Source organism: Bufo gargarizans, chromosome 7 (genome assembly GCF_014858855.1).
Source record: "Bufo gargarizans isolate SCDJY-AF-19 chromosome 7, ASM1485885v1, whole genome shotgun sequence".
Lineage (NCBI taxonomy): Eukaryota > Metazoa > Chordata > Amphibia > Anura > Bufonidae > Bufo > Bufo gargarizans.
Genome location: NC_058086.1, coordinates 3,023,380 through 3,046,791, shown reverse-complemented (window position 1 = coordinate 3,046,791; position 23,412 = coordinate 3,023,380). Strand labels below are relative to the sequence as shown.

The window sequence follows — 23,412 nt, the reverse complement described above, 5'->3', positions numbered from 1 at the left end:
CTAGCATTAATGTGTTCCGGCAGGCAGTTCCGTCGTCGGACATGCGTGCCGGATCCGCCGATCAGTGTGACAACCGACAGCCTTTGTAGACGGATCCGGGTGAGGATCTGTCTACAGATGCATTGCAAGAACGGATCCATCTCTCCACTTGTCTGCGTATGCATCCATCCTTCAGTTGTTTTGCAACGCCAGATCCAGCACTAATGCAACTCAATGATCCGGCATTTTGGATGGACATAATACCGCAGCATGCTGCGGTATTATATCCGGCCAAAACGCCTGACAGTGACTGAACGGAAAGCATACTGATGCAAACTGAACGGATTACTCTCCATTCAGAATGCATTGGGATTTGCCTGATAAAGTTATTTTCCGGTATAGAGCCCTTCTGACGGAACTCTAGGCCGGAAATGAATAACGCTAGTGTGAAAGTACCCTTAGCTGTCAATCACTGAGTGGTACTGCCCCCTAGGGTTGCACCGGGTATCGAATTAGCTGTACCCAATCAATACTTTTGTACTGGTATCAATTCGATACCGGGATTTGACATTTACCAATACTAGGCTGCGCTACTGCACAGCCCAGTATCAGAACATGGGGCATGCTGCTCTCAGCGCAGGAGAGGAGTCTCTCCCTCCCTCTGTGCCTCTGCTGCCAATAAGAAGAGAGACGGGTGGAGGGGAGGGGCTGTGGCCACTGTGACACCAATGAAGATAAGTGATCTTTTAATACAAATACAGGAGGCAGAATCACATAGCCGGCACCCGACCTCTATGACAGGGTGCTGCGCTCCGCAGTGCCCCGTCATGGATGCCGGCTATGTGATTCTGCCTCCGGTACTTGTATTTTTCAGAACGGAATTCATTTCCCAGACCCATTCATTTCTATGGGGCTGCCCGGATACTAAATTGCACACCCGCACTTCCGGGTCCACAATTCCGTTCCCGAAAAAAAAATAGAACATGTCCTATTCTATTAGTATTATTCACCGTAATAGAGCTCTACAAGGTTGAATAGGACAAGGGATTAAAATATCCCAGGTTCTAGGGCCAATAGTTATTAAATAAAATAAAAAATAAATAAATAAAAAAATTATAATTTATATATTTTTTTTAAATATTTTATCTTCTATGCGGTGAACACCATAAAAAAAAAAAAAAAAAAGCGCAATTCGCCATTTTTTGTGATGTTGTCCTCCCCCAAAAAATGGGATCGAACGTTACATAAAATGCGGAATACACACAGCTTTTTTTTTTTTTTTTTTGGGTGTGGTATCGAGTATCGCAATACTTTTTTATGGTATCGAAATCGAATCACAATTTTGGCATCGTGACAACCCTACTGCCCACAAGACTGATGCATAAAAAGAGCAAGTTTTCTCACACAACTGCATATCAATCTGCTCAGCTCCTCCTGCTCTATAACATGCTGGATGCAGACTGCATTGCATTTCATGGCGACAGGTTCCCTTTAAAATACAAATTAATCTGGAGGAAGCAGGTTAAGCCCAATTCACATGTCAGGCCTTGTTCACATTTCCGTGTCACATCTGTGAAAAAACAAAAGCGTACGTGTTTCATCAGTGAAGATGTCTGTGAAGTCTGTGTCTCATCCATAATTCACTGATGTTGCTCAGCTGAAAATGTATTAGTCTTCAGTGAAAAACGGACACAACATTGACATAATAGTGATTTTCACGGACCCGTAGACCTCAATGGGCATGCTTGATACCGCATTATGGATCAAAGTATTTAGTGCATGTCTCTGATTTTTTTTTTTTTTTACTGACCCATGGTCAGTAAAAAATAAAATACTGAAATGTAAATAGACCCATTTTGCTGTCCGTGAAAATGCAAGCAGCACACATCAGTGAAAATCGGGAATGTGAACAAGGCCTCAGTGTTTTGGTCGGCGAGTTCCATCAGTGACTGAGCAAATACCAGGATTGGAGCCTCCACAGACATAAGGTATAAGGGAAAGATCTGCCCCTGGTTTAGGCTCAAAAATCACTGATGATAATTACTCCTTACACTGGAGCTGGAAAAAATAAAAAAATAAAATAAAATAAAAAATAAATAAAAATAAAATCACAGGATTTTTTTTTTTTTTTTTTTTAGCAGACCTTAACTCTACCATTCGTATGGTTATTGATGGCCCCCTTACTGCACAATAATAACTTTTATGATATGCAGGGGGGCTCCTGCTCTAGAGGCTCCGTTCTCCCACCTCATGTCCCGCCCTGCCGTCCTTGATTGACAGGGCCAGGCCGCGTTAGTCTCCTCCTGCCGGCCCTGTCCCTTTAACACTGTAATGTAGCCCATAACTGCTTTCCTCCTGGTCGCAATAAATGAACTACATCCAGACTCCCACATACCCGGATCTATCAATGTGCAATAACTCCATAAGGATGCAGCCTATCTGGACAGGAAATGTTTTGGTGTTGTGTTTTTTACTTTATTTAATGACTATTCGCCCCCTTATGGGGCTAGAACCTGGGATCTTTTCATAGAGATCTATTAGGGTGCATAGGATCTCACACTGTCCCTGCTGCCCTGTGCTTTGTGCACATGGCAGCAGGGAGATTACCATGGCAGCCATGGATGGCTTCAGTAACGTCCTGGCTGCCATGGTAACCGATCAGAGCCCTGAAATTTCACTACTGAGGCTCTGATCACAAGCTACCACTGCACCACCAATGAAGATGGGAGGGGACCCTGTGGCCACTGCCACCGTGATTATGACACTGGGGGACTTGGGTGCACTGCGCCACCAATGATTATAATTTATAATACTGGGGCATGGAGGGGCCTACTGCACCACCAATGAATGTAATTAATCCCATAATACAAATATATAGACTGCGGGTGCCAGCCAAATCCCACAGCCGGCATTCTGCCTCAATGACAGGGATCCCACCGAACTGGGCAAATTAACCCCTCATGTGCCACATTTGAGGGGTAAATTGCCTCAGTTCGTGGGATCGCCGCTTTCAGTCATTGAGAACGGATGCTGGGTATGTGATACGGCCGGCACCCGCAGTCTATATTTGTATTGACGGTAATTCTCATTGGTGGCGCAGTGGCCACAGCCCCTCCCCTCCTCCTCACTATTACCTTCTCATTGGTGGCGCAGCGGCAGCCGGATCACAGTGGGGAGGGACTCTCTCTTCTCCACTATGCCGGCTGTGCATTCAGCACTGTGACGTGTGTCTGCCCCTATAACTTCACTAAAATACTGCGGTAATTAAGAAATTGTGATATCGCCATTTCTTAATAACACGGTATATAGTTGATACCGGTTTATTGCCCAACCCTAGGGCGTCCTCTAACAATATGACCCCAATGTCCCAGATGGGAATACCCCTTTATCGCTCAGCACTAAGCCCAAAAATAAAGATTCTCTCACACCAACAAGGGAAGTCAATCTCTGTTTTCGTTCACAAAATACTTCTAGATTGTTATGGTGTAAAGAATGCTTAGGCGCGTCTTCTCTCACTGACGTCTGGAAATTCCATCACAGTGAGTCACCTCATACAAAAACAGGGACACGTGACGCAGGGAAATGAAGGAAATCCCTTTCTACATATTTACTACTGCTTTACTGGGTAAATGCAAAGACAGCGTGTATTCTATCGTGTGCCTGCTTAAAGAGGACCCGGCACCTCTCCGACATGTGCTTCAGTAACTACTTGCATCTCCATCTAATAACAATTCTGGAGCATCTTTTCATAGAATTCCATGTTGTGTTATTCCTCTATTATTCCTACTAAAGCTTCAAAAGGACTTGTCACTTCTCCAGATGTGCTTTAACTACTTGCGCTCCCCTGCTAATAACTATCCCGGGGCATCTTTTTATATAAACGCCAACCCTGACACCGATTAGACGGGGTCAGACTGTGCAGGGTCAGACTGTGCAGGGTCAGACTGTGCAGGGTCAGACTGTGCAGGGTCAGACTGTGCAGGGTCAGACTGTGCAGGGACACCCCCCCCCCCAACTGGTAACACCCAGGTACAGACTGTCAGGAAAGAAAAAACGTCATAGATAATATCATATGCAAAGTCAGAACCAATGATGCCGACAGAAAAGCAGCCAAAGCTTGAGCCTCCATACGTCACCATGAAAACTATACTGGTATGACATGTTCACACACAGCAGATCTGTTGACATTTCTGCGACTGAAATCCAGTTCCTTATATCTAAAAGGGGTTGTACCTGCAGCATGTCCAGATGAATATAGCAGTGGCAGAAATGTATGTGCAAGATCTGTTAGATGACAATATTAGAAGTCACCATATGAGGTGAGAGTTTATATTACCTTCTCTTATCCCACCATACGGCCTCATAACCCTTTGTCTGCAACGCAGCCATTATAACATTTACATCATAGTTTCCATTTCCCAGCATGTTCTTCTTGTGTGGGGTCACCAATGTATTGGGGGACAACCTGCAAAAAATAAAATCACAGACAGAAGGAAAATTGTTTAATGCAAATGATAAACCTATAAAAGTGATCAAAAGCTTAAATGAGAAATGAATGCAGAAATACAGAGTAAAGGCTCATGCACATAGCCATATTACAGCTCCTACACATTTAGGCCCAATGATGGGATTGGATCGAGTCCTGTGAGATAGACTTTCTGGGGGAGTCCCCTGATCTCCCACAACAGTGATTGGATCCTGCGTGAAGCATGAGCTACAAGGGGCCACAGACATTTGTCAGAAAGACCAGGCAATTAAGGTAGAAACTGCAGATAATCTAATATTCGAAGGAATCTAATGACGTCCATCAATCAGCACAATCAAGCGGACAAGGCACTGGAGCCAGTTGTCACGGTAGGTAAGATAAGGGAAGGAAACAGAACACGACAAGGCAAACAAAACAACTGACTAGGCCCCAAATGCTAGGGAACAAAGGGGTCACCTCCTAGCAATCCCTAACCTAAGTTGCTATGCCCATGTGCACATCTCGATGGTAGATATGCACATGCCCATATACCTAAGACTATAACACACTGAACCAAACCCTCAGCTGTAGGGAAAAGGGAAAGAGACACCCAGCTCCTTCAACAACCGTAGGAGCTAGCGTCACCCTAGAGGCCTAGTAAAAACAGACACAGAAGGAAAAAGGGAAAAGGACTTCTCTAGAGATGTGTTGGAGCACACAATCCACCAAACTTCCAGAGCTCACACAAGGCAGAACTATAACCCGCAAAGGCTATAGGGAGAGGGAGGAATAAATAGCCTCACCAGTTACCTAAATAACAAAACACCTGGGAGGAGGTGGGATTCAGTTCAAACCCACAACAAAAACTGTCAGATCGAGTCACGTGCAGCAATTCTGACAGATCTCCTCAGAACACCCATAGAGCAGGGCGTGACACCAGTGCTATACCCTAACCATTATTTACACAGGCAATACAAAGAGCTGGACCTGGTACGACAGGTTGTTCCATTCACTAAGGACAGGCCATCAGTATTTAATGAGGACCTGTCGTCTCTCCTGACATAGCTGTTGATCTGTTGTAGTAACTACTTGCATTCTCCTTGTAACAGTTCTGGGGCATTTTTGTTACATGTGCAATTCCTCTATAACTCCTACTAGAATTTTATAAACAAATTGCCAGCAGTCTATAATATAGGCCCCAAAACGTAGATATAGAAGGATACAACTATCCATCAGACAGCGGTTGTGTGGTTTGTTCTTTGACCAGGTTGATTTTTTGTTCTCTTAGGCCCCTTTCACACGGGCGAGTATTCTGAGCGGATGCGTTGTGCGAGTTGAACGCATTGCACCCGCACTGAATCCTGACCCATTCATTTCTATGGGGCTGTGCACACGAGCAGTGATTTTCACGCATCACTTGTGCGTTGCGTGAAAATCGCAGCATGCTCCTCTTTGTGCGTTTTTCACATAACGCAGGCCCCATAGAAATTAATGGGGCTGCGTGAAAATCACAAGCAAGTGCGGATACGGTGCGATTTTCACGCATGGTTGCTAGGAGACGATCGGGGTGGAGACCCGATCATTATTTTCCCTTATAACATGGTTATAAGGGAAAAGAAATGCATTCTGTATTCAGAATGCATATCACAATAGCGCTGGAGGGGTTAAAAAAAATAAAATAAAAAATATTAACTCACCTTAATCCACTTGATCGGGCAGCCCGGCTTCTCTTCCGTCTTCTTTTTTGCTGTGTGCAGGAAATGGACCTGTGGTGACGTCACTCCGGTCATCACATGATCTTTTACCATGGTGATGGCCCATGTGATGACCGGAGTGACGTCACCACAGGTCCTTTTACAGCAAAATAGAAGACAGAAGAGAAGCCGGGCTGCGCGATCAAGTGGATTAAGGAGAGTTAAATTATTATTATTTTTTTAACCCCTCCAGCGCTATTGTACTATGCATTCTGTATTCAAAATGCTATTATTTTCCCTTATAACCATCTACAGAACACTGATCCCAAGCCCGAACTTCCGTGAAGAAGTTCGGGTTTGGGTACCAAACATGCCGATTTTTCTCACGTGCGTTCAAAACACATTACAATGTTTCGCACTCATGCGGAAAAAAAAAAAAAAAAAAAAACAACACACTCACACCGCACCTTTTCCCACAACGCCCGTGTGAAAGAGGCCTTATAGTATACTTTTCTTGTGGTTCTAGCAGTAAAAGATGAAATCTAATGCAGTGGTCTTCAATCTGTGGCTCTCCTGTGGTTGTGAAGCTAGTTAATTGTGGTTTTACAACTGCAGGAGAGCCACAGGTTGAAGTCATTGAAGAGGCTGTTGCATTGAAGTACTCCACAAAAAATGTATTCTGTCACTTGTTAGAAATATACTAGACGTAAATTGTAGTGAAGGTGATCTTCTTACCAATGTCTTAAGCCTCGTGCAGACATCCGTGGAACACGGTCCATGAGATACCGGACTGGCATTGCAGGAGTGCACGGCGTCATTGGCTGCTATGCTATGCGCCGTGCGCTTTGTGCCGCCACAGTACAGTAATACACTCATATAGATCATACGAGTGTATTGCTGTACAACAGCGGCTGCACGAAGCACACGGTGTCATAGCAACCAATGACGCCATGCGCTCCTGCAATGCCGGTCCAGGATCTCACGGACCATGTTCCACAGATGTCTGCATGAGGCTTTAATTTGTGAGTTATCTCCTCCCTTCTGATTCTCAGCTGTGTCATGTGACTAACACTGACTTTCCAAATAACACAGCATCTGATGTGTGGACAAGAAGTCAGATTCTCTATGTCTTCCTATGGGAGCCTCAACGGCAGTCCCTTAGGAATAGAAAAGTAACTGAGGATCAGAAGGGAGGGTATACAGTCACCGGGGAAAAGAATACCTTCAATACATTTTATAGATCTTGCATCAGTTTTGTGATCTCTTGGGGGTCTTAAAGGGGTTGGCCAGTTTATTTTATTAGCTGCACATGCTGGTAACCGCACATACATGCAGCTAGTAATAAGAATTATTAAACTATCGACGCTGATAGTTTACACAAAATACCCTTTACCTGCAGGCTGGCACTGTGCTGAGAACATGGCCGCGTAGGGACAGAACCCCATTTTAATTTACACTGGGAACTAACTGGGAAACTAGTGCACGTGCAGTCCATCTCCAGTGTAAATAAATGGAGGCCGCTGATGGACGGAATCCTCCATGAGCGGCCATGTTCCTCATCCAAAAGGTGGGGGGGGGGGCAGGAGATCATGAATAACCTCGACTCTTCTGAGGTATCCGTGACTCTTCTTCAGGCCCGAGCTGTGATGATTACAAAGCTGGTTCTCAGTAACCACTTCCTTTTAGCTCAAATCAGCGCGTCTGTCACTACTTTATGCCGCCATCCATGAGGGCAGCATAAAGTAGATAACAAGTTCCCTTTAAGAAATCTCATCCACAGGCTGTAAAAAGAAGGAAATCCAGTGTAAATTGACCTGTGGTGTGGATTTTTTATTCAGAATATGTCTATTTATGCTGCGTGGATTTCACCCTTTGCAATGCGTACGGTAAAATCTGCGGCAACTCCATAGCAAAATCTGCAACAGAAATACCTCTGTAATTGATGCAAAATCCGCAGCTGACATTCTGTGGAGTATTCGCCCTGTGTGGCAACATTTTCTGCAACAAAGTCCACACGTAGGGATTTTTCAAAGTTGCAGATTTTGTGTGTGAATAACGTGGCAGTTTTCTGTGCAGATTACATCCATTCAACTGTATTTTGTGACGTGTATTTTTGGGGGTGTATTTTGTGACGTAACGGGACCCTTACATGTAATTTCAAGAACCTCTCTGCTGCTCATTGCGTCCAAGATTTCTACCGTACATCCCTTACCGTATGCAACTTGCTACCCCCCCCCCCCCCAACATCACACTCCGCCCCCCCATCCTTAAAACCTTCAAAGAAAGCACTTCCCCAGATTGTCACACCAATACTACAGAGTTCCTTCAGATCGTGGGCAATACACGACTTAATATTTTGAGCAAACCCTTATCACATTACTTTGAGCACAGTGACACTTTGAACCTATATTGATTTCGATGCACGTTCACATTTCTTTCAGCCTTATACAATTTATGGCTGGACTTAGATTTTTTTCATTATTAGTGTTTTTTGGACTTTGATTTTTTCACTTCTAGGTGGTAGGATTTTGTTGGATCTACACGCATTCAGTCACTATAGTGTATTGCAATAGGAGCATCTATCCACCTGCTCCAATCTGAGAATTGGATGGACTCTGCCTAGGCTGTAATATCCGCAATATCTACCTGGCCCCAGTAGCTATTCCATCTAGTATACAATAACCAGTACTGTATTGTATTGTTTATTTACAGGCCTGACAATTTTATTTAGACGTCTTGCTAATTTTAATCTTTATTGGAGATATTAGTACGGCTATTGATTCTGACTTGGATTGTGTACTATATACAGGCTTTATGCTCTGTATTTTACTATCATATGCATCAATAAATGTAGATGGTGTTATTACACTAAATCTGTGTGTGTCTGGATATAAGAGTGCCCATTCACCTTCTTTGCACAATTTTTCTTGGTGATCAGAGTGCGACACTAGTTTGGAGCACCTTCCTATCCCCAATCAGAGGAGAAGCCGTCCTATATCCCTCCTCCCAACCCCAAATGATAACCTATTGGATACAGTCACCTGTCACCTCCCCTGACACGTCTGGTTTAGTAACTATTTGCTTCCATGTAGTAACAATTCTAGAGCATCTGATCCTACGACTCTACATTGTGCCAGCCCTTTATTATTCCCGATAGCAATTATGAATAAATTATTAGCAGTTTGCAATGAAAATCAAGATGGGCGTTACCAGTTGTGCGGGGGTGGGGCCCTGCACAGTCTGACACCAGCAGCACTGACTGTCCCTGTACAGTCTGACATGATGCAATCATGGAATCCTATGAACAGATGCTCCAGAATTCTTATTGCAAGGGGGTTTCAGAACAGACTACTTGTCCTTTTAAAAGGCAGCCCGTCATCAAATTAGTGCAGCATGAAGGAGTGACAGCATAAGGCTATGCACACGAACGTTGTTTGTTTGCGTGTCAGTTTCGTTTTTTGGGGGATAGGATGCGGACCCATTCATTTCAATAGGTAAGCAAAAAATGCGGACAGCACACCGTGTGCTGTCCACATCAGGATGTCCGTTCCGTAGCCCCGCCAAAAAAATAGCCCTATTGTTGTCCGTTTTAGGCATTGTTACAATGGATCTGCAAAACAATTAAATAAAAAAAATTAAATAAAAACACTAAAAAACATACGGTAGTGTGCATGTAGCTTAAGGGGTCATGCACACGACAGTATTTTGCGTTCAGTATACTGCTCGTTTTTTTAGTTCAGTATGCAGTACATATACTGAACCATTCATTTCAATGGTTCAGCAAAAAAATATAAAAAAAATAAACACATACGAAAATGCATCTGTATGTCTTCCATTTTTGTGGAACTATTTATTGAAAATGTTATGCCCAGCCCAATTTTTTCTATGTAATTACTGTATAATGTATATGGCATACGGAAAAACGGAAAGGAAACACAACAGAAACAAAAAACGGAACAACGGATCCATAAAAAAAACGGACCGTAAAACACTGAACAACCCATACGGTCGTGTGCATGAACCCTAAAGTAGTGACAGACGCGCTGATTTCAGTGGTGTGCTGCTCATATGTTAAAAGTAAGTGGTTGTCAAGAACCAGCATCATAATTATTGCAGCGCAGTCCTGGAAGAGTCATGGCTGCCTGAGAAGGTTCATGGTTATTCCTCATCTCCTCCTCATGATAGAGTCCTTTCCTTCATTTTCTCAGTAGGAGAGAACTGCCAATAATCAGCAGGTGACGGGGACAGCCAGCAAGAGACCATGAGTAGCCACCACTGTTCTCAGGCAGCCGTGACCCTTTTCCAGGCAGATTGTGCCATCTATACAGACCTCTGCTGAGACCGAGCAATTCCAGTAGCTTGCCCTGAACACGGGGGAGGCGATTGCTGCACACAGCTTTCCGTCACTGATGAGCAGGCAGTTACAGGGAAGGAGCAGTCCCTTCCCAATAATTGCTTGCTTGGTCGGCACCAAAAAGTGCCTGTATGGATTTAGGGAGAAGGAGAAGCAACAGTCTGCAGATGCAGTGTAACTGAAAGCTATAGAGCAGGGGTGCACAACCTGCAGCCCGGGGGCCACATGCAGCCCTTGATATCATTCTGTGCGGCCCCCAACTATCTGGTGACAGACATGTATGTCTGTCTTGTGGCTGCTCACATGTATTTTTCCTGTATTCTCCCATTAGATGGGAGTCCTGGAACTGGAACTAGACATTAATGGTATATAATATGTGTTCAATATGCCATAAATACAGTATTTCAGTTATTAAAAGGGTTGTCTCACTTCAGTAAGTGGCATTTATCATGTAGAGAAAGTTAAGACAAGACACTTACTAATGTATTGTTATTATCCATATGGTGGCTGGATTCATTTTTTCCATCACATTATACACTGCTCGTTTCCATGGTTACAAACCATCCTGCAATCCATCAGTGGTGGTTGTGCTTGCACAATATAGAAGAAAGCACTAGCCTATGGTCCTGGCCACCAGAGAGGCTGACGCTATTTCCTATCGTGTGCAAGCATGACTACCACTAAGGCCTCTTTCACATGGGCGTCATGTTTTTTTGCCCGGATAAGATGCGGGTGCGTTGCGGGAAAATGCACGATTTTTCCACGCGAGTGCAAAACATTGTAATGCGTTTTGCACGCGCTTGAGAAAAATCGACATTTTTGGTCCCCAGCTTGGTGTTGTGTAGATTTGATTATTTTCCCTTATAACATGGTTATAAAAAGGGAAAATAATAGAATTCTGAATACATATAATGTGATGGAAAAATGAATCCAACCAGCAAAGGAGGCAATATGGACAATTACAATACATTAGTAAGTGCCTTGTTTTAACTTTCTCTACATGATAAATGTCATTTGCTGAAGCGAGACAACCCCTTTAATATTTCTTCAGTCTGACAATGTGGCCCCCAACCAGAAAAGGTTGTGCACCCCTGCTATAGAGGAAAATGATGATTACGGATTTTCCTGACCCCACGACAGCACCACTGAGAGATGGCTCCGCCTCCATGGACAGGAAACCTGTAGCATAAAAAAGGTGGAGCCACTCTCCCACCTCAGTGGGTTTACAGAGCATGAGAGGGACTCCCCTTTAGGTTAACACAATATATACATCCTTTTTTTTTTTTTGCATCACACCACGTGAATCTTTGCACCAACCACCACCTTAGGGAGGGAATTAGACGGGTGCTGTCGTGGGGTCAGGAAAATCCGATTACCGGTAAGTGTAATCATCATTTTTCCCCTCCCCCACGACAGCACCACAGAGAGATTACGTAGAATTCAAGGGAGAATGACCACCTCTAACACCTTAGTACCAAAAAGGAGGTCAGAAACAGAGTCGAGCTGAAGCCTATAGTTCCTATAGAAAGTAGAGGGAGAAGCCCACGTGGCCGCCCTGCAGATCTGGTCAATAGAGACGTTAGACCTCTCTGCCCAGGAGGTAGACATCGCCCTAGTAGAGTGAGCCTTCAAGGACAGTGGAGGAGAAAGACCAGAACAAGAGTAGGCTAAGGAAATAAGCTCTCGTATCCACCTAGCGATGGTACTTTTAGAGGCCGCATTACCTTTTCGATCCCTAGCGTATAATACTAACAAGGAAGAGGATTTTCTCCAATCCTTTGATCTCTCTAGGTACCGGATCAGGCACCTTCTTACGTACAATAAGTGCCATCTATCTTCCTCCTCAGATTTTGGGTCTGGAAAAAAGACTGGCAAGAATATTTCCTGCAACCTGTTAGTTTTAGAAGGTACCTTGGGAATGAATTTTGGATCTGGTCTAAGAATTACTCTATCCTCACGTATGGACATAAATGGGGAATTAATAGACAGTGCCTGAAGCTCGCTAACTCTACGTGCTGAAGTTAATGCTATCAATATAACCAACTTCAATGTAAGATTTTTAATAGAACACTCCTCAATGGGCTCAAAGGGGAGACTGGTCAAAGCTTTTAAGACTAGGTTTAAGTCCCAGGGGGGAAATCTGGGGCCCCTAACAGGTGCAACCCTATCAACTGCCTTGAAGAACCTGACTATCCAGGGATCCATGGCCAAGCTTCTACCACTTAAGCCTGAGAGGGCCGAAACCTGAACTTTCAGAGTGCTTTTGGCCAATCCTAAGGACAGACCCCTTTGTAAAAATTCTAAGACCTGTCTGGTGGAAATACTCTCTGGCCAAACATCGGTGTCCAGACCTGAAAAGGAAAGGAATTTCTTCCATATTCTTGCATAAATAGTATTAGTCACCTTCTTTCTGCTACTAAGAATGTTGGAGGTCAGGGCTTCCGAGAAGCCTTTCCTAATCAAGTGCACCCTCTCAATCTCCATGCCGTAAGATGTAAGGATCCTATTTCTAGGTGCATTACCGGACCCTGCCTCAGGAGGTTCGGAATCTCGGGAAGAACCCACGGCTCCGCAATTGACATGGACCTGAGAAGAGAGAACCAAGCTCTCCTTGTCCAAAAGGGGGCGATGACTATCATGTCTGACCTTTCTTCTCTTATCTTTCTGAGAACTCTGGGCAGGAGCTGAAGAGGAGGAAAGGCATATCCCAGATGGAATTTCCATTCCAGGAGGAAGGCATCCACCCCATATGGGGATTCGAAGGGACTGCGGGAGCAAAATCTCCCTACCTGCCTGTTCTCCCTGGTGGCAAATAGATCTATTTCCGGTACACCCCATAGATCCACAATTTTTGCAAATATAGACGGGTCTAGGGACCACTTCCCCTGTTTCAAACGATGACGGCTTAGGAAGTCGGCCTGGACATTTTCTCTCCCCCTTATGTGTAGAGTGGATATGTGGGATAATTTTTTCTCGAACTCCGAGAATATCATCTCTGCCTCCCTCATTAAAGATGGGGATCTGGTACCTTCCTGGCGGTTCAGGTACGATACCACCGTTCTGTTGTCCGACATGACCATGACATGCTGGTGCTGGAGTTCTGGAAGGGCTGTCCGTAAAGCCAACAATACTGCTCTCAATTCTTTCCTGTTGGACGAGAACTGTCTCTGCAACGGGGACCAGACTCCCTGCCTCAACTGACCTCGGAAGTGTGCACCCCATCCCCAAGGGCTGGCGTCTGTAGTAATCACTACTCGATCGGGGTAATTCCACGGGATACCCTGGTCTAAGTTTTCTACCTCCAACCACCAATTGAGGGAGATCAGAGTCTTTTGGCTGAGACATATCTGAGAGTCTAAGGTTATCTCCCTTTGTTTTGTCCAATTCAAAATTTCCCACTGTAATATTCTCGAATGAAATTGAGCCCAGCGGACTGCTGGAATGCAGGCAGTCATTAACCCTAGCAAGGACATTGCCTTTCGGACTGACATCCTCGGGTTCTCCTGGGCCCTCCGGGCTTCGTTCTGGATTTTTACTATCTTCTCTGTTGGAAGAAAAGTCTTTTGTCGCACAGAGTCCAACCGAAGTCCCAGAAATATCTGGTTTTTACTGGGTTCCAACCTGGATTTTTTCACATTGATCATCCAACCCAGATGCTCCAGGATCTGAATCACCGTTTGGACCGATTTTTTGACATGTTTCCTGCGACTTTGCAATAATCAAGAGGTCGTCCAGATAAGGTAGGAACAAGATATCCTCCCTTCGAATGAAGGACGCTACCTCCGCCATCACCTTGGTAAAAGGTTCTCGGAGCTGTAGATAGGCCGAAGGGCATAGCCTGAAACTGAAGGTGTCTGATACCATTGCCCTCTGCAACCGCTACCCTTAGGAATTTTTGAAAAAGAGGATGCATCAGGATATGTAGATATGCATCTTTTAGATCCACCACCGCCATGAAGCAACCCTGAAAAACTAAAATGAGTCGCAGATTTTATGGTCTCCATCTTGAACTTCTTTATCACTAGATATTTGTTCAAATGTTTCAAATTTATAATCGTTCGGTAGGATCCGTCCGGCTTTTTGACCAAGAACAGAGTAGAGTAGAAGCCCACTCCCTGTTCTGCCCTTGGTACCGGAACTAGCACTCTTTTTCCTAACAGCTGATCTACCTCCTCTGAGGTCACCACGAACCTCTGAGGACAATGACTCCGGAACTGCAGCCTTAAGCCCTCTGTTACAATGTTGGTTACCCACTTTCCAGCGACCTCTCTCCAGGCAGAGGGGAAGAACCTTAGTCTCCCTCCTACCTGTAGTCTGGCGTCATTTTTTTGATAGTTTGTCCTTCTGAGAGGAGGAGGAACTTCCAAACATGAAACCTCTACCTCCTGACCCCCTGGGCCTGGGAAACTGATCTCTATCTCCCGGCTGTCTCCTTCCCTGAGATCTGGGGACATTCTGAAAGGGACGTCTGTAAGGTCTAAACTGTGAAAAAGAAGATTCCTGAGGCATTCTCTTTTTCCTATCTGCTGCCTTCTCTAACAGGGCATCTAATTCTGGTCCGAACAAGAACTGTCCCTGACAGGGGATGCTACATAATCGTTGTTTAGAGGCTATGTCGCCTCCCTTCCAGTTCTTAAGCCAAAGGGCTCTACGGACGGAATTGGAGGTGGAAGCAGATCTGGCTGCTAGTCGAACTGCCTCCACAGAAGCATCTGACAGAAAATCCACGGCTTTCTGTAGGGTCGGCAGAGAATTTAAGATCTGATCTCTAGGGCACTTATCCCTTAACTGACCTTCTAACCTTTCTAGCCATAAGCCTAAGGATCTAGCTGTAACGGTTGCTGCTATATTGGGCCTGAAGGAGGAAGTAGATGCTTCCCAAGTATTCTTGAGGCAAGAGTCTATCATTTTGTCCAGAGGGTCCTTCAAAAATCCCATATCGTCGAATGGTAATGAAGATCTTCTAGACACTTTAGAAATGGCCACATCCAATTTTGGTGCCTTATCCCATGAAGTAGTAGCCTCTTCCTCAAAGGGGTATTTTCTCTTAAAATTTTTACTAACGAAGGCTTTCTTGTCAGGCTTCTTCCACTCCCTTTCTATCAGGGCCGATACGCTCTTATGTAAGGGAAAACATCTTCTTTTTTTCACGTAGTCCCTCAAAGACTGCGTCTGCCACAGACCTATCTTCCCTGACGTCCTCCAGCTCTAACGTAGCTCTAGTTGTCTTTAGCAACTTTTCCGTATCGGACACAGGGAACAAGATTTTTTTCTCCTGTTCTTCCTCCGCGAAGGATGAATCCTCTGACCTGTCGTCCCTATCATCCTCGCTAATAGACTCTGGCTCTGAATCCGTTCTGTCTAACGATCTTTTTGATTTCTTTGATGTTTTAAGGGACTCCTTAACCTCTGCCTTAATCAGACTTCTAATGTCCCTCATAAAATTAGGGGATTCCTCCGCCAGGGTCTTCTCAATACAATCCTGGCATAACTTTTTGTTATAGGAAGTGGACAAGGGGCATCTACACAATGCGCACTCCTTATTCTTCTTGGATGTGGCTTTCTTAGCTGCCATCTAAAACCAATATAGAAACGAAGGGACACATCAGTGATTTCATAAAAGCTCTGTGTCTTACCCCATCAGAAGCATCTTCTATACCGGCTGCTTTTCTGATTCCGTTTCCTCTGGTCTTTTCTCCTCCTCCATGATATTCCTGGAGGCATAGAGGATAAAGAAATCAATATGCCGCAGGGAACAGCACCTCTCTTCTGAGAGTTCCACATGTTCCCTGGGAGCGCCATCTAGATGCAGCGATCTTCTCTCACCGTCTTCTAAAAAAAGAGACTGTGGAAAAACTTTGCCGTCCAGAGCCCCAGATGGGAGCACAGCCACCTCCGCGTTCTCCTCTGACTGTGTTCCGGGTGCTGGAACGCATAAGGTACCTTATATTTCCGGCCTGGACCGGAAGTAGTCAGTGGAACGCACGTCTTAACCGACGTCATTCCTGCAACTTCCGGTTTGGCGCTCAGACGCGCTCCACTGCACCAGCATCCGCCCGCAGTCCTCACCGGGTGCGCGTCTGGGATGGCCGCCCTCTGGCACGTTTCCCCCTGCCGCCCTGCGTCGCGGCAACATCCGGGCCTCTCCTTTGAGGGACCGGTGTCTTCAGCCCTAGGACCGGCAGCTGGCCCGGACCAACCACCGTCCCTCAGGTGACATACCCGGTAAGGCTGGCGTGACCCATGGCTCTCTAGGCTTTTCTAGGATTTCCAAGCCATGGGTCCCTGTAAGAAAAGCACAGCTACACGTCTCCTGCTCCAGGGACTGGAAACCTCACTGAGGTGGGAGAGTGGCTCCACCTTTTTTATGCTACAGGTTTCCTGTCCATGGAGGCGGAGCCATCTCTCAGTGGTGCTGTCGTGGGGGAGGGGAAAAAGACTGCATAAGATTGTTAATAAAGACTAATGGGCCCTTTACACAGGCTGAGAATCGGTCACAAACATTTGTAGGAACACTTGTTAGTGATTATCTGGCAGTGTAAAAGTGCCGCTGATCTTTCATGCAGTCATCTAAATTGTGGTTTGCCGGGAGCAGATTGTGCCGTCTAAACATGCTCTGCTGACATTTATTAAGATTATGGGAGAAGTGGATAAAATGACTTGGGGGGGAGTGGGTTATAGGAGGAGCGATATAGAAACTTTTTTTTTTTTGGTCTCTCTCCTCATCCTTCCTTCCCGGGAGAGGAGAAAGCATCAGGGAAATAGGGAGGGATGGATGTTCAGGAATAAATAAATTGGATGTAAAACGAATTTGCTATAAAAGAAAAAGGGAACTGATATAATTTGTTGTATGATATATATGAAGGACTAAATAAAGAAATATTAGAAAGAGAAAGGGGGTGTACAGATACAGAATTAGCAAAAAAGAGCTGAAACAGTGTCACACCTGTCAGTGGGCCGTGTCTGGTAGTGCAGCTCATCATAGAAATGAATAGGGCTGAGCTGCAATACCACATACCACCTGTGTGTCTGTCTAATTCTGAACAAACCCTTTAAGGATGGCATAAATAACAAAAAAAAAATATAAAATATAAATATATAAAAAAAAAAAAAAAAAAAAAAAAAATGCTCTCCTGCCAGCAAACTATGATTCTGCATGGGGACATGCAATGGCATTAGTGTTTGCTTCTCGCCAAACTGTGGAGGAGATCTCTAAATGTAAATTGTCCAGCGTAAAAAGACCTTAAAGGGATTCTGTCACCAGATTTCACCCTATTAAGCTAGCTGACATTAGTGATGTGCTGATGTCAGCTAAACCTAACCAGCCTATTCCTACTTTTATCTATGCCCCCGCTACGCCATAAATCTAACTTTTATAATATGCTAATTAGCCTCTAGGAGCGGGGCGGGGGGGTTGTTCCTGCTCCTAGAGGCTCCGTTCTCCCACCTTTGTTGCCTCCCTCCAAGTCCTGATTGACAGAGCCAGGCAGCACTCGCATCTGTCAGCCCTGTGGTCTGGTGAAATCTCAAGCCGATCAGCATTTGGCGCAGGCGCAGTGAGGGAAAGACGCTCGCAGGCTGCCAGCTTCCTCACCGCGCCTGCGCTGAATACTCAACGGCATGAGATTTCACCAGAGCACAGGGCTGGCAGACAGATGAGAGCGCTGCCTGGCCCTGTCAATCAGGACTTGAAGGGAGGCAACAAAGGTGGGAGAACGGAGCCTCTAGGAGCAGGAACAATGCCCCCCCCCCCCCTTGCTCCTAGAGGCTAATTAGCATATTATAAAAGTTCGATTTCTGGTGTAACGGGGGCATAGATAAAAGTAGGAATAGGCTAGTTAGGTTTAGCTGACATCAGCAGATCACTAATGTCAGCTAGCTTAATAGGGTAAAATCTGGTGACAGAATTCCTTTAAAAGCTATGTACTCCTTTGGGACAATTTTTTTTTATTGTTGCATTGTATTTTTTTTTAGATAATCATTTTTTCAATTGGTCCTTATTAAAAAGCTCTAGCTCTACTAGCTGCCTGTAGATTTGTTTGTCTTTTCCATCATCTGAGGAGTAGACGGACTCCTTATCTCTGCTTTCTTACATTATAAACACTCATTACGCTACTGATAAGAATGTGGCTTAAATAAGTGTTTATAGCCTCTCAGTAATCCAGAGATAAGGGTTATAAGATGACCGGCACAAAGTGAAAGTACCAGTCACACAGTTAGAAAAACAGTTAATCCTTTGTGACAGAACAGCTCAATATTTTTAATTATGTCCAATTGAAAATATAATTTTTAGCCAAAAATAAGTAAAATGCAATTCTAAACAAAAATTGCCTCCAAAAGGTGTACTTCGCCTTTAACTAATTATATATATATATATATATATATACACACACACACACGCCCCAAAAGGTGTCCATTGGCCTTTAAAATCCCCACCGCAGATTTTTCATCAGCATGTGAATTAAGTAAGAATCTCGTCAAGTCGACACTTTCCAACAATCCTACATACACGTCATCTAGTGTCCATAAGCTCCTCACCTCTGGAATATTTCCTGAAGGGCTTCCCGAGTGAATGCTCCAGCATCCTGGAAGACATTGTTCAAGGCATGGAGGGCGCAGAGCTCCCGGCGCTGCTTTTCGTGGTAGATATGTGCTGGCAGAGGCTCCTGAAACTCACTTTCAGATTTTGCCTTTTCCCCTTTCCATGGTACACAGCTCATGGCTGTAAATAAAAGTTAGGTCCAAACCACAATAATCGTGACAACGTCCACGAAAAGCCTTTAGAGTGACTGTTTACACAAGGTCCTAGTGTGGCTCATGTGATTTATGTCCCAGGCTCCTTCACAAAAACAGTGTCGTGTTCTTTTAGGAAAGTGCCTGGGAGCAGGATTCCTTGTGAAGTGCGAGAATAGAAACACCAGGTTTTTAAGCCTACAAGTAAGACAGGAATCTCTCTCCACATCTCTCTTTCTCCTCCATGCCACCGCGAGCTTTGAGCTGGCACAATCACAATGACTTCTCACATGAGTTCTCTAATCTGGTGAGAAAAAAAAAATGGTCAAAAGGGGTTATGCCACAGAGAATATTGTTTGTAGTTAAACCAAGACCATAATTAATAATTTTAAGTTTTTACACTATTTTTTATAATGCTTTTAGCCCCAGATATTCAAGAATTAATGTTATTACATCGCCACCTGCTGTTTCTATTGAATGGCCTTGGTGCGTCCACCAAAGGTCCCGAGGTGGACAGACAAACCCAGTCTTGATTCTCTCTTCCACCAGGTAAGTGGAGGGATCCTTGGTGTGGTGAGCCTGCTGCTTCTGAAGATGCACCATCACGTGCGTCCACCTAAGCACATTTACCAAGGTGGACAGAAAGGCTGTTCAACAGCAACAGCAGGTTGTGCTAATGTTACTCTGCAAATGTCTGGGGATTTAATTTTTTAAAAAATTTTTTATTGTAAATACAAAAGCTACAATAATTAGGGGTTGGATTTCATGATAAATAATATTTTTCCTGGGTCAAGACCATACTATATAAGGGTATATACACACACTCAGCTTTGTAGCACAAGTTTCTGAGTTTCCCCATTCACGTGCATATGACTTGCAGAAATAACCCCATCTCAATGCATGGAACTGGTTTTCAGTTGCAAAATTTCTACAACAAATTTGCTACATGTGAATGGCTCCCAATACAGGGAGCAACTGACAAGTCTTTAAAAGTAAATCTTCTCCGACGTCAACGCGCTCACCACATGATGAGCGCAATTACGTCATCAAAGGTCCTTTTGCAGGTCCTGAAAAAAGATAGAAGATGATTCCAGCTGTGCGAACAGGTTGAGGAGAGTTATTTATTTATTTTTAACACCTAAAGCCACATTTTAGTAAGCCTTCTGTATTAAGAATGCTATTACTTTCCTTTATAACCATGTTATAAGGGAAAATAATACAGTAAATTGACTTATCAATTTACTTACATCATCTCCTAGCAACCATGCGTGAAAATCCCCCCACATCCACACTTTCTTGCAATTTTTACGCAGACCCATTCATTTATATGGGGCCTGCGTTGCGTAAAAAATGCTGAATATAGAGCATGCTGCGATTTTCACGCAAAGCACAAGTGATGGGCGAAAATCATCGCTCATCTGCACAGCCTCATAGAAATGAATGGGTCCGGACTCAGTGCGGGTGCAATGCGTTCACTTCACGCATTAAACCTGCATGGAATTCTCGCCTGTGTGAAAGAGGCCTTACACTTTCCTCTGGGTGCAGCAGTGTCCTCCCAAATTACAAGAACTAGGGACTGTAAACTGTGCCAGAAGAGGAGAAACAAGATGAGGAGCCCCAATGTGAACTGCGGCCAGAAAACAGACCCTCATGGAAATAGGATTTATTCTGTAACAATACAGGGTCTATGAGCCTCAGACAGAACACGGTCTTCAGTACGGCCAAGAGCCGAATATGGGGCAGTACCTCTGTACAGACCGTGGAAGGAGGCGTTGTTAAATAACCCTGAAATACTGAGCGTTACCCAAAGACATGGCTTCCCACTTAGGAAAGGTCCCAGAATGGTAGAATCCTAGGTATTGGGGTCAGTTATGGAGCAAGTACTACTAGAGGGGGTTGTCAGGAAAGGGATACAAGGGAAGTTGTCAGGAGGAAGTATCCACAACAATAGAAACTTGTCCGATTGTGGAGAAGGCTCTGCTGTAAGGGAGGTGTGCCTGCTCCTGCACAGGACCGTGTACCCACAGACAGTACTGCTGGCCTATGTCTTACCCTCTTATATGCAGTACCATGCCTGGCTACCCACTCACCTACTGCAGCCGAACCCCTGAGAGCCTCGATCTCCACGGCCGTACAAGTTCACATCCTTCCCCGGTTACCAGCCGCCGCTACAACCGTTCCCGTGCAGCTCAGCAGCGGCGTGACGTCACTGGTCCCAGCATTTCAACAGAACCAGTCCCATGGCTTTGGTTCCTTGCGCTGATTGGAGGTGTGATGACGTCACGCGAGTTCCACGCCTCGCTTTCGATGTGTAACCTAATTGGCTCAGTGCTTCCTGAGGTGGGTGGAGTCTGGGAAACTGCTAACTACTTGGAAGTTTCAACTTCCGCTTTCGTGCGTTTTCTTTTCCCCGAATTTTTAACTTTAGAGCCAACACGGGCGTTATTGGCGATGACTAGGGTCACGTGACTCACGTCAGAACAATCGTCGTGCATTTAGCCCAAGTTCACACTTGGTGTTTCGATGCATGTTTTTCTCTTTGCAGTATCCAGGCTTTACAGATGAATGACGTCTGTATGGCTATGGCACAGGGCAGGCTGTGCAGGGGTGGACTGGGAACTTAAAGTGGCCCTGGTAAAAAATAATAAAAGTGGCCCTATTTTATAGTCGGTCCAAATTGATGGAAGGCAGGGCCAACACATGTAGGCGGGCCAGCAATACAATACCACAGTGCATCCCCATAAACAGCCCCAGGAAATTCCCCTGTACGGTCTATGACCCTGGTGTGCAGCCATATAGAACCAATGGTTTATTCAGTGTTCGTTACTAATGCTTCTGTAATAGCCCCATCAGTGCCAAATGTGCAGAGACAGTTTCTGGTGGGATGGGGCCGTTCCTATGGATGGAACTTAGGCTACTTTCACACCTGCCGGATCCAGCAAAAACGCTTCCGTTACTGATAATCCAACCATCTGCATCCGTTATGAACGGATCCGGTTGTATTATCTTTAACATTGCCAAGACGGATCCGTCATGAACACTATTGGAAGTCAATGGAGGACGGATCAGTTTTCTATTGTGTCAGAGAAAACGGATCCGTCCCCAATGACTTGTGTTGTGGGCCTTGCTCCACATCCCAGGACAGAAAGCAGACAGCAGAATGCTGCAGTTTGCTCTCCGGTATGAGAACGGATGCATTTTGGAGCATTTCGTTCTGTTATGTTTTGTCCACATTAACAATAAATAGGGACAAAATTAAAGCGTTTTTTTCCGGTATTGAGACCCTATGATGGATCTCAATACCGGAAATTGAAACGCTAGTGTGAAAGTAGCCTTACATGCCCTGAATTTACCAACTAAAATGTTAGTAAGTACGTAACCCACAAAACCGCGCAACTGTTAATCCGTGAACACAGAATAAACAATCCCCTTCTAATCTATACATTTTATCCCTATGGAGCTTGCTTGGCCGTGCCGTGTAGTCATACCCTAAGGCCCCTTTCACACAAGCGACTTTTCCGCACACTGAATCCTGCGTGTTTTTTTTTTCACGCATCACTTCTGCGTTGCATGAAAAATGCTGAATGTTCTATATTCTGTGTTTTTCACGCAGCCCTGGCCCCATAGAAGTGAATAGGGCTTCAGTGAAAAACACATTGCATCCGGAAGCAAGTGCGGCTGTGATGCGTTTTTCACTGATGGTTGCTAAGAGATGTTTGTAAACCTTCAGTTTTTTAGCAAGCGCGTGAAAAACGCATTGCACCCACACCGAAAAAACGAAACAACTGAGCGCAATCGCAGACAAAACTGACTGAACTTTCTTGCAAAATGGTGCGAGTTTCACTGAACGCAACCGGACCTAATCCGTCGCGCTCGTGTGAAAGAGGCGTAAGGGCTCATGCACACAAACTGATTTTTTTTCTGCATTTGGTGTGGGTTGGATGCGGACCCATTCACTTCAATGGGTCCACAAAAGATGAGGACAACACACTGTTTGCATAGTCACGTCCGTTCCACAGCACCCTCAAAAAATTCAGAGCATATCCTATTCTTGTCCATTTTACAGACAATCATAGAACTGTTCTATAAAGTTCCTTTTCTTCTGCGCCCTGCCATGTGCTCACACAGCAGTTTATGACCACATGTGGGGTGTTTCTGCAAACCTCAGAATCTGGGAATAAATATTG

At 44.8% G+C, this 23,412-nt stretch overlaps 1 protein-coding gene across 1 annotated transcript in view; it reads right to left on the bottom strand.

The window, feature by feature from the left end:
* JOSD1 (Josephin domain containing 1) overlaps nucleotides 1-21,508 on the bottom strand; it is a 48,305-nt gene extending 26,797 nt beyond the window's left edge. Inside the window, exons 1-3 of the mRNA XM_044301284.1 lie at nucleotides 21,316-21,508; nucleotides 19,031-19,529; nucleotides 4,316-4,444 (exon numbers count right to left, since the gene is read on the bottom strand). Of these exons, the coding sequence (XP_044157219.1) occupies nucleotides 4,316-4,444; nucleotides 19,031-19,212 (311 nt within the window). The 5' untranslated portion in view covers nucleotides 19,213-19,529; nucleotides 21,316-21,508. The remainder of the gene's footprint in view (nucleotides 1-4,315; nucleotides 4,445-19,030; nucleotides 19,530-21,315) is intronic.
* Nucleotides 21,509-23,412: the final 1,904 nt, after the last annotated feature.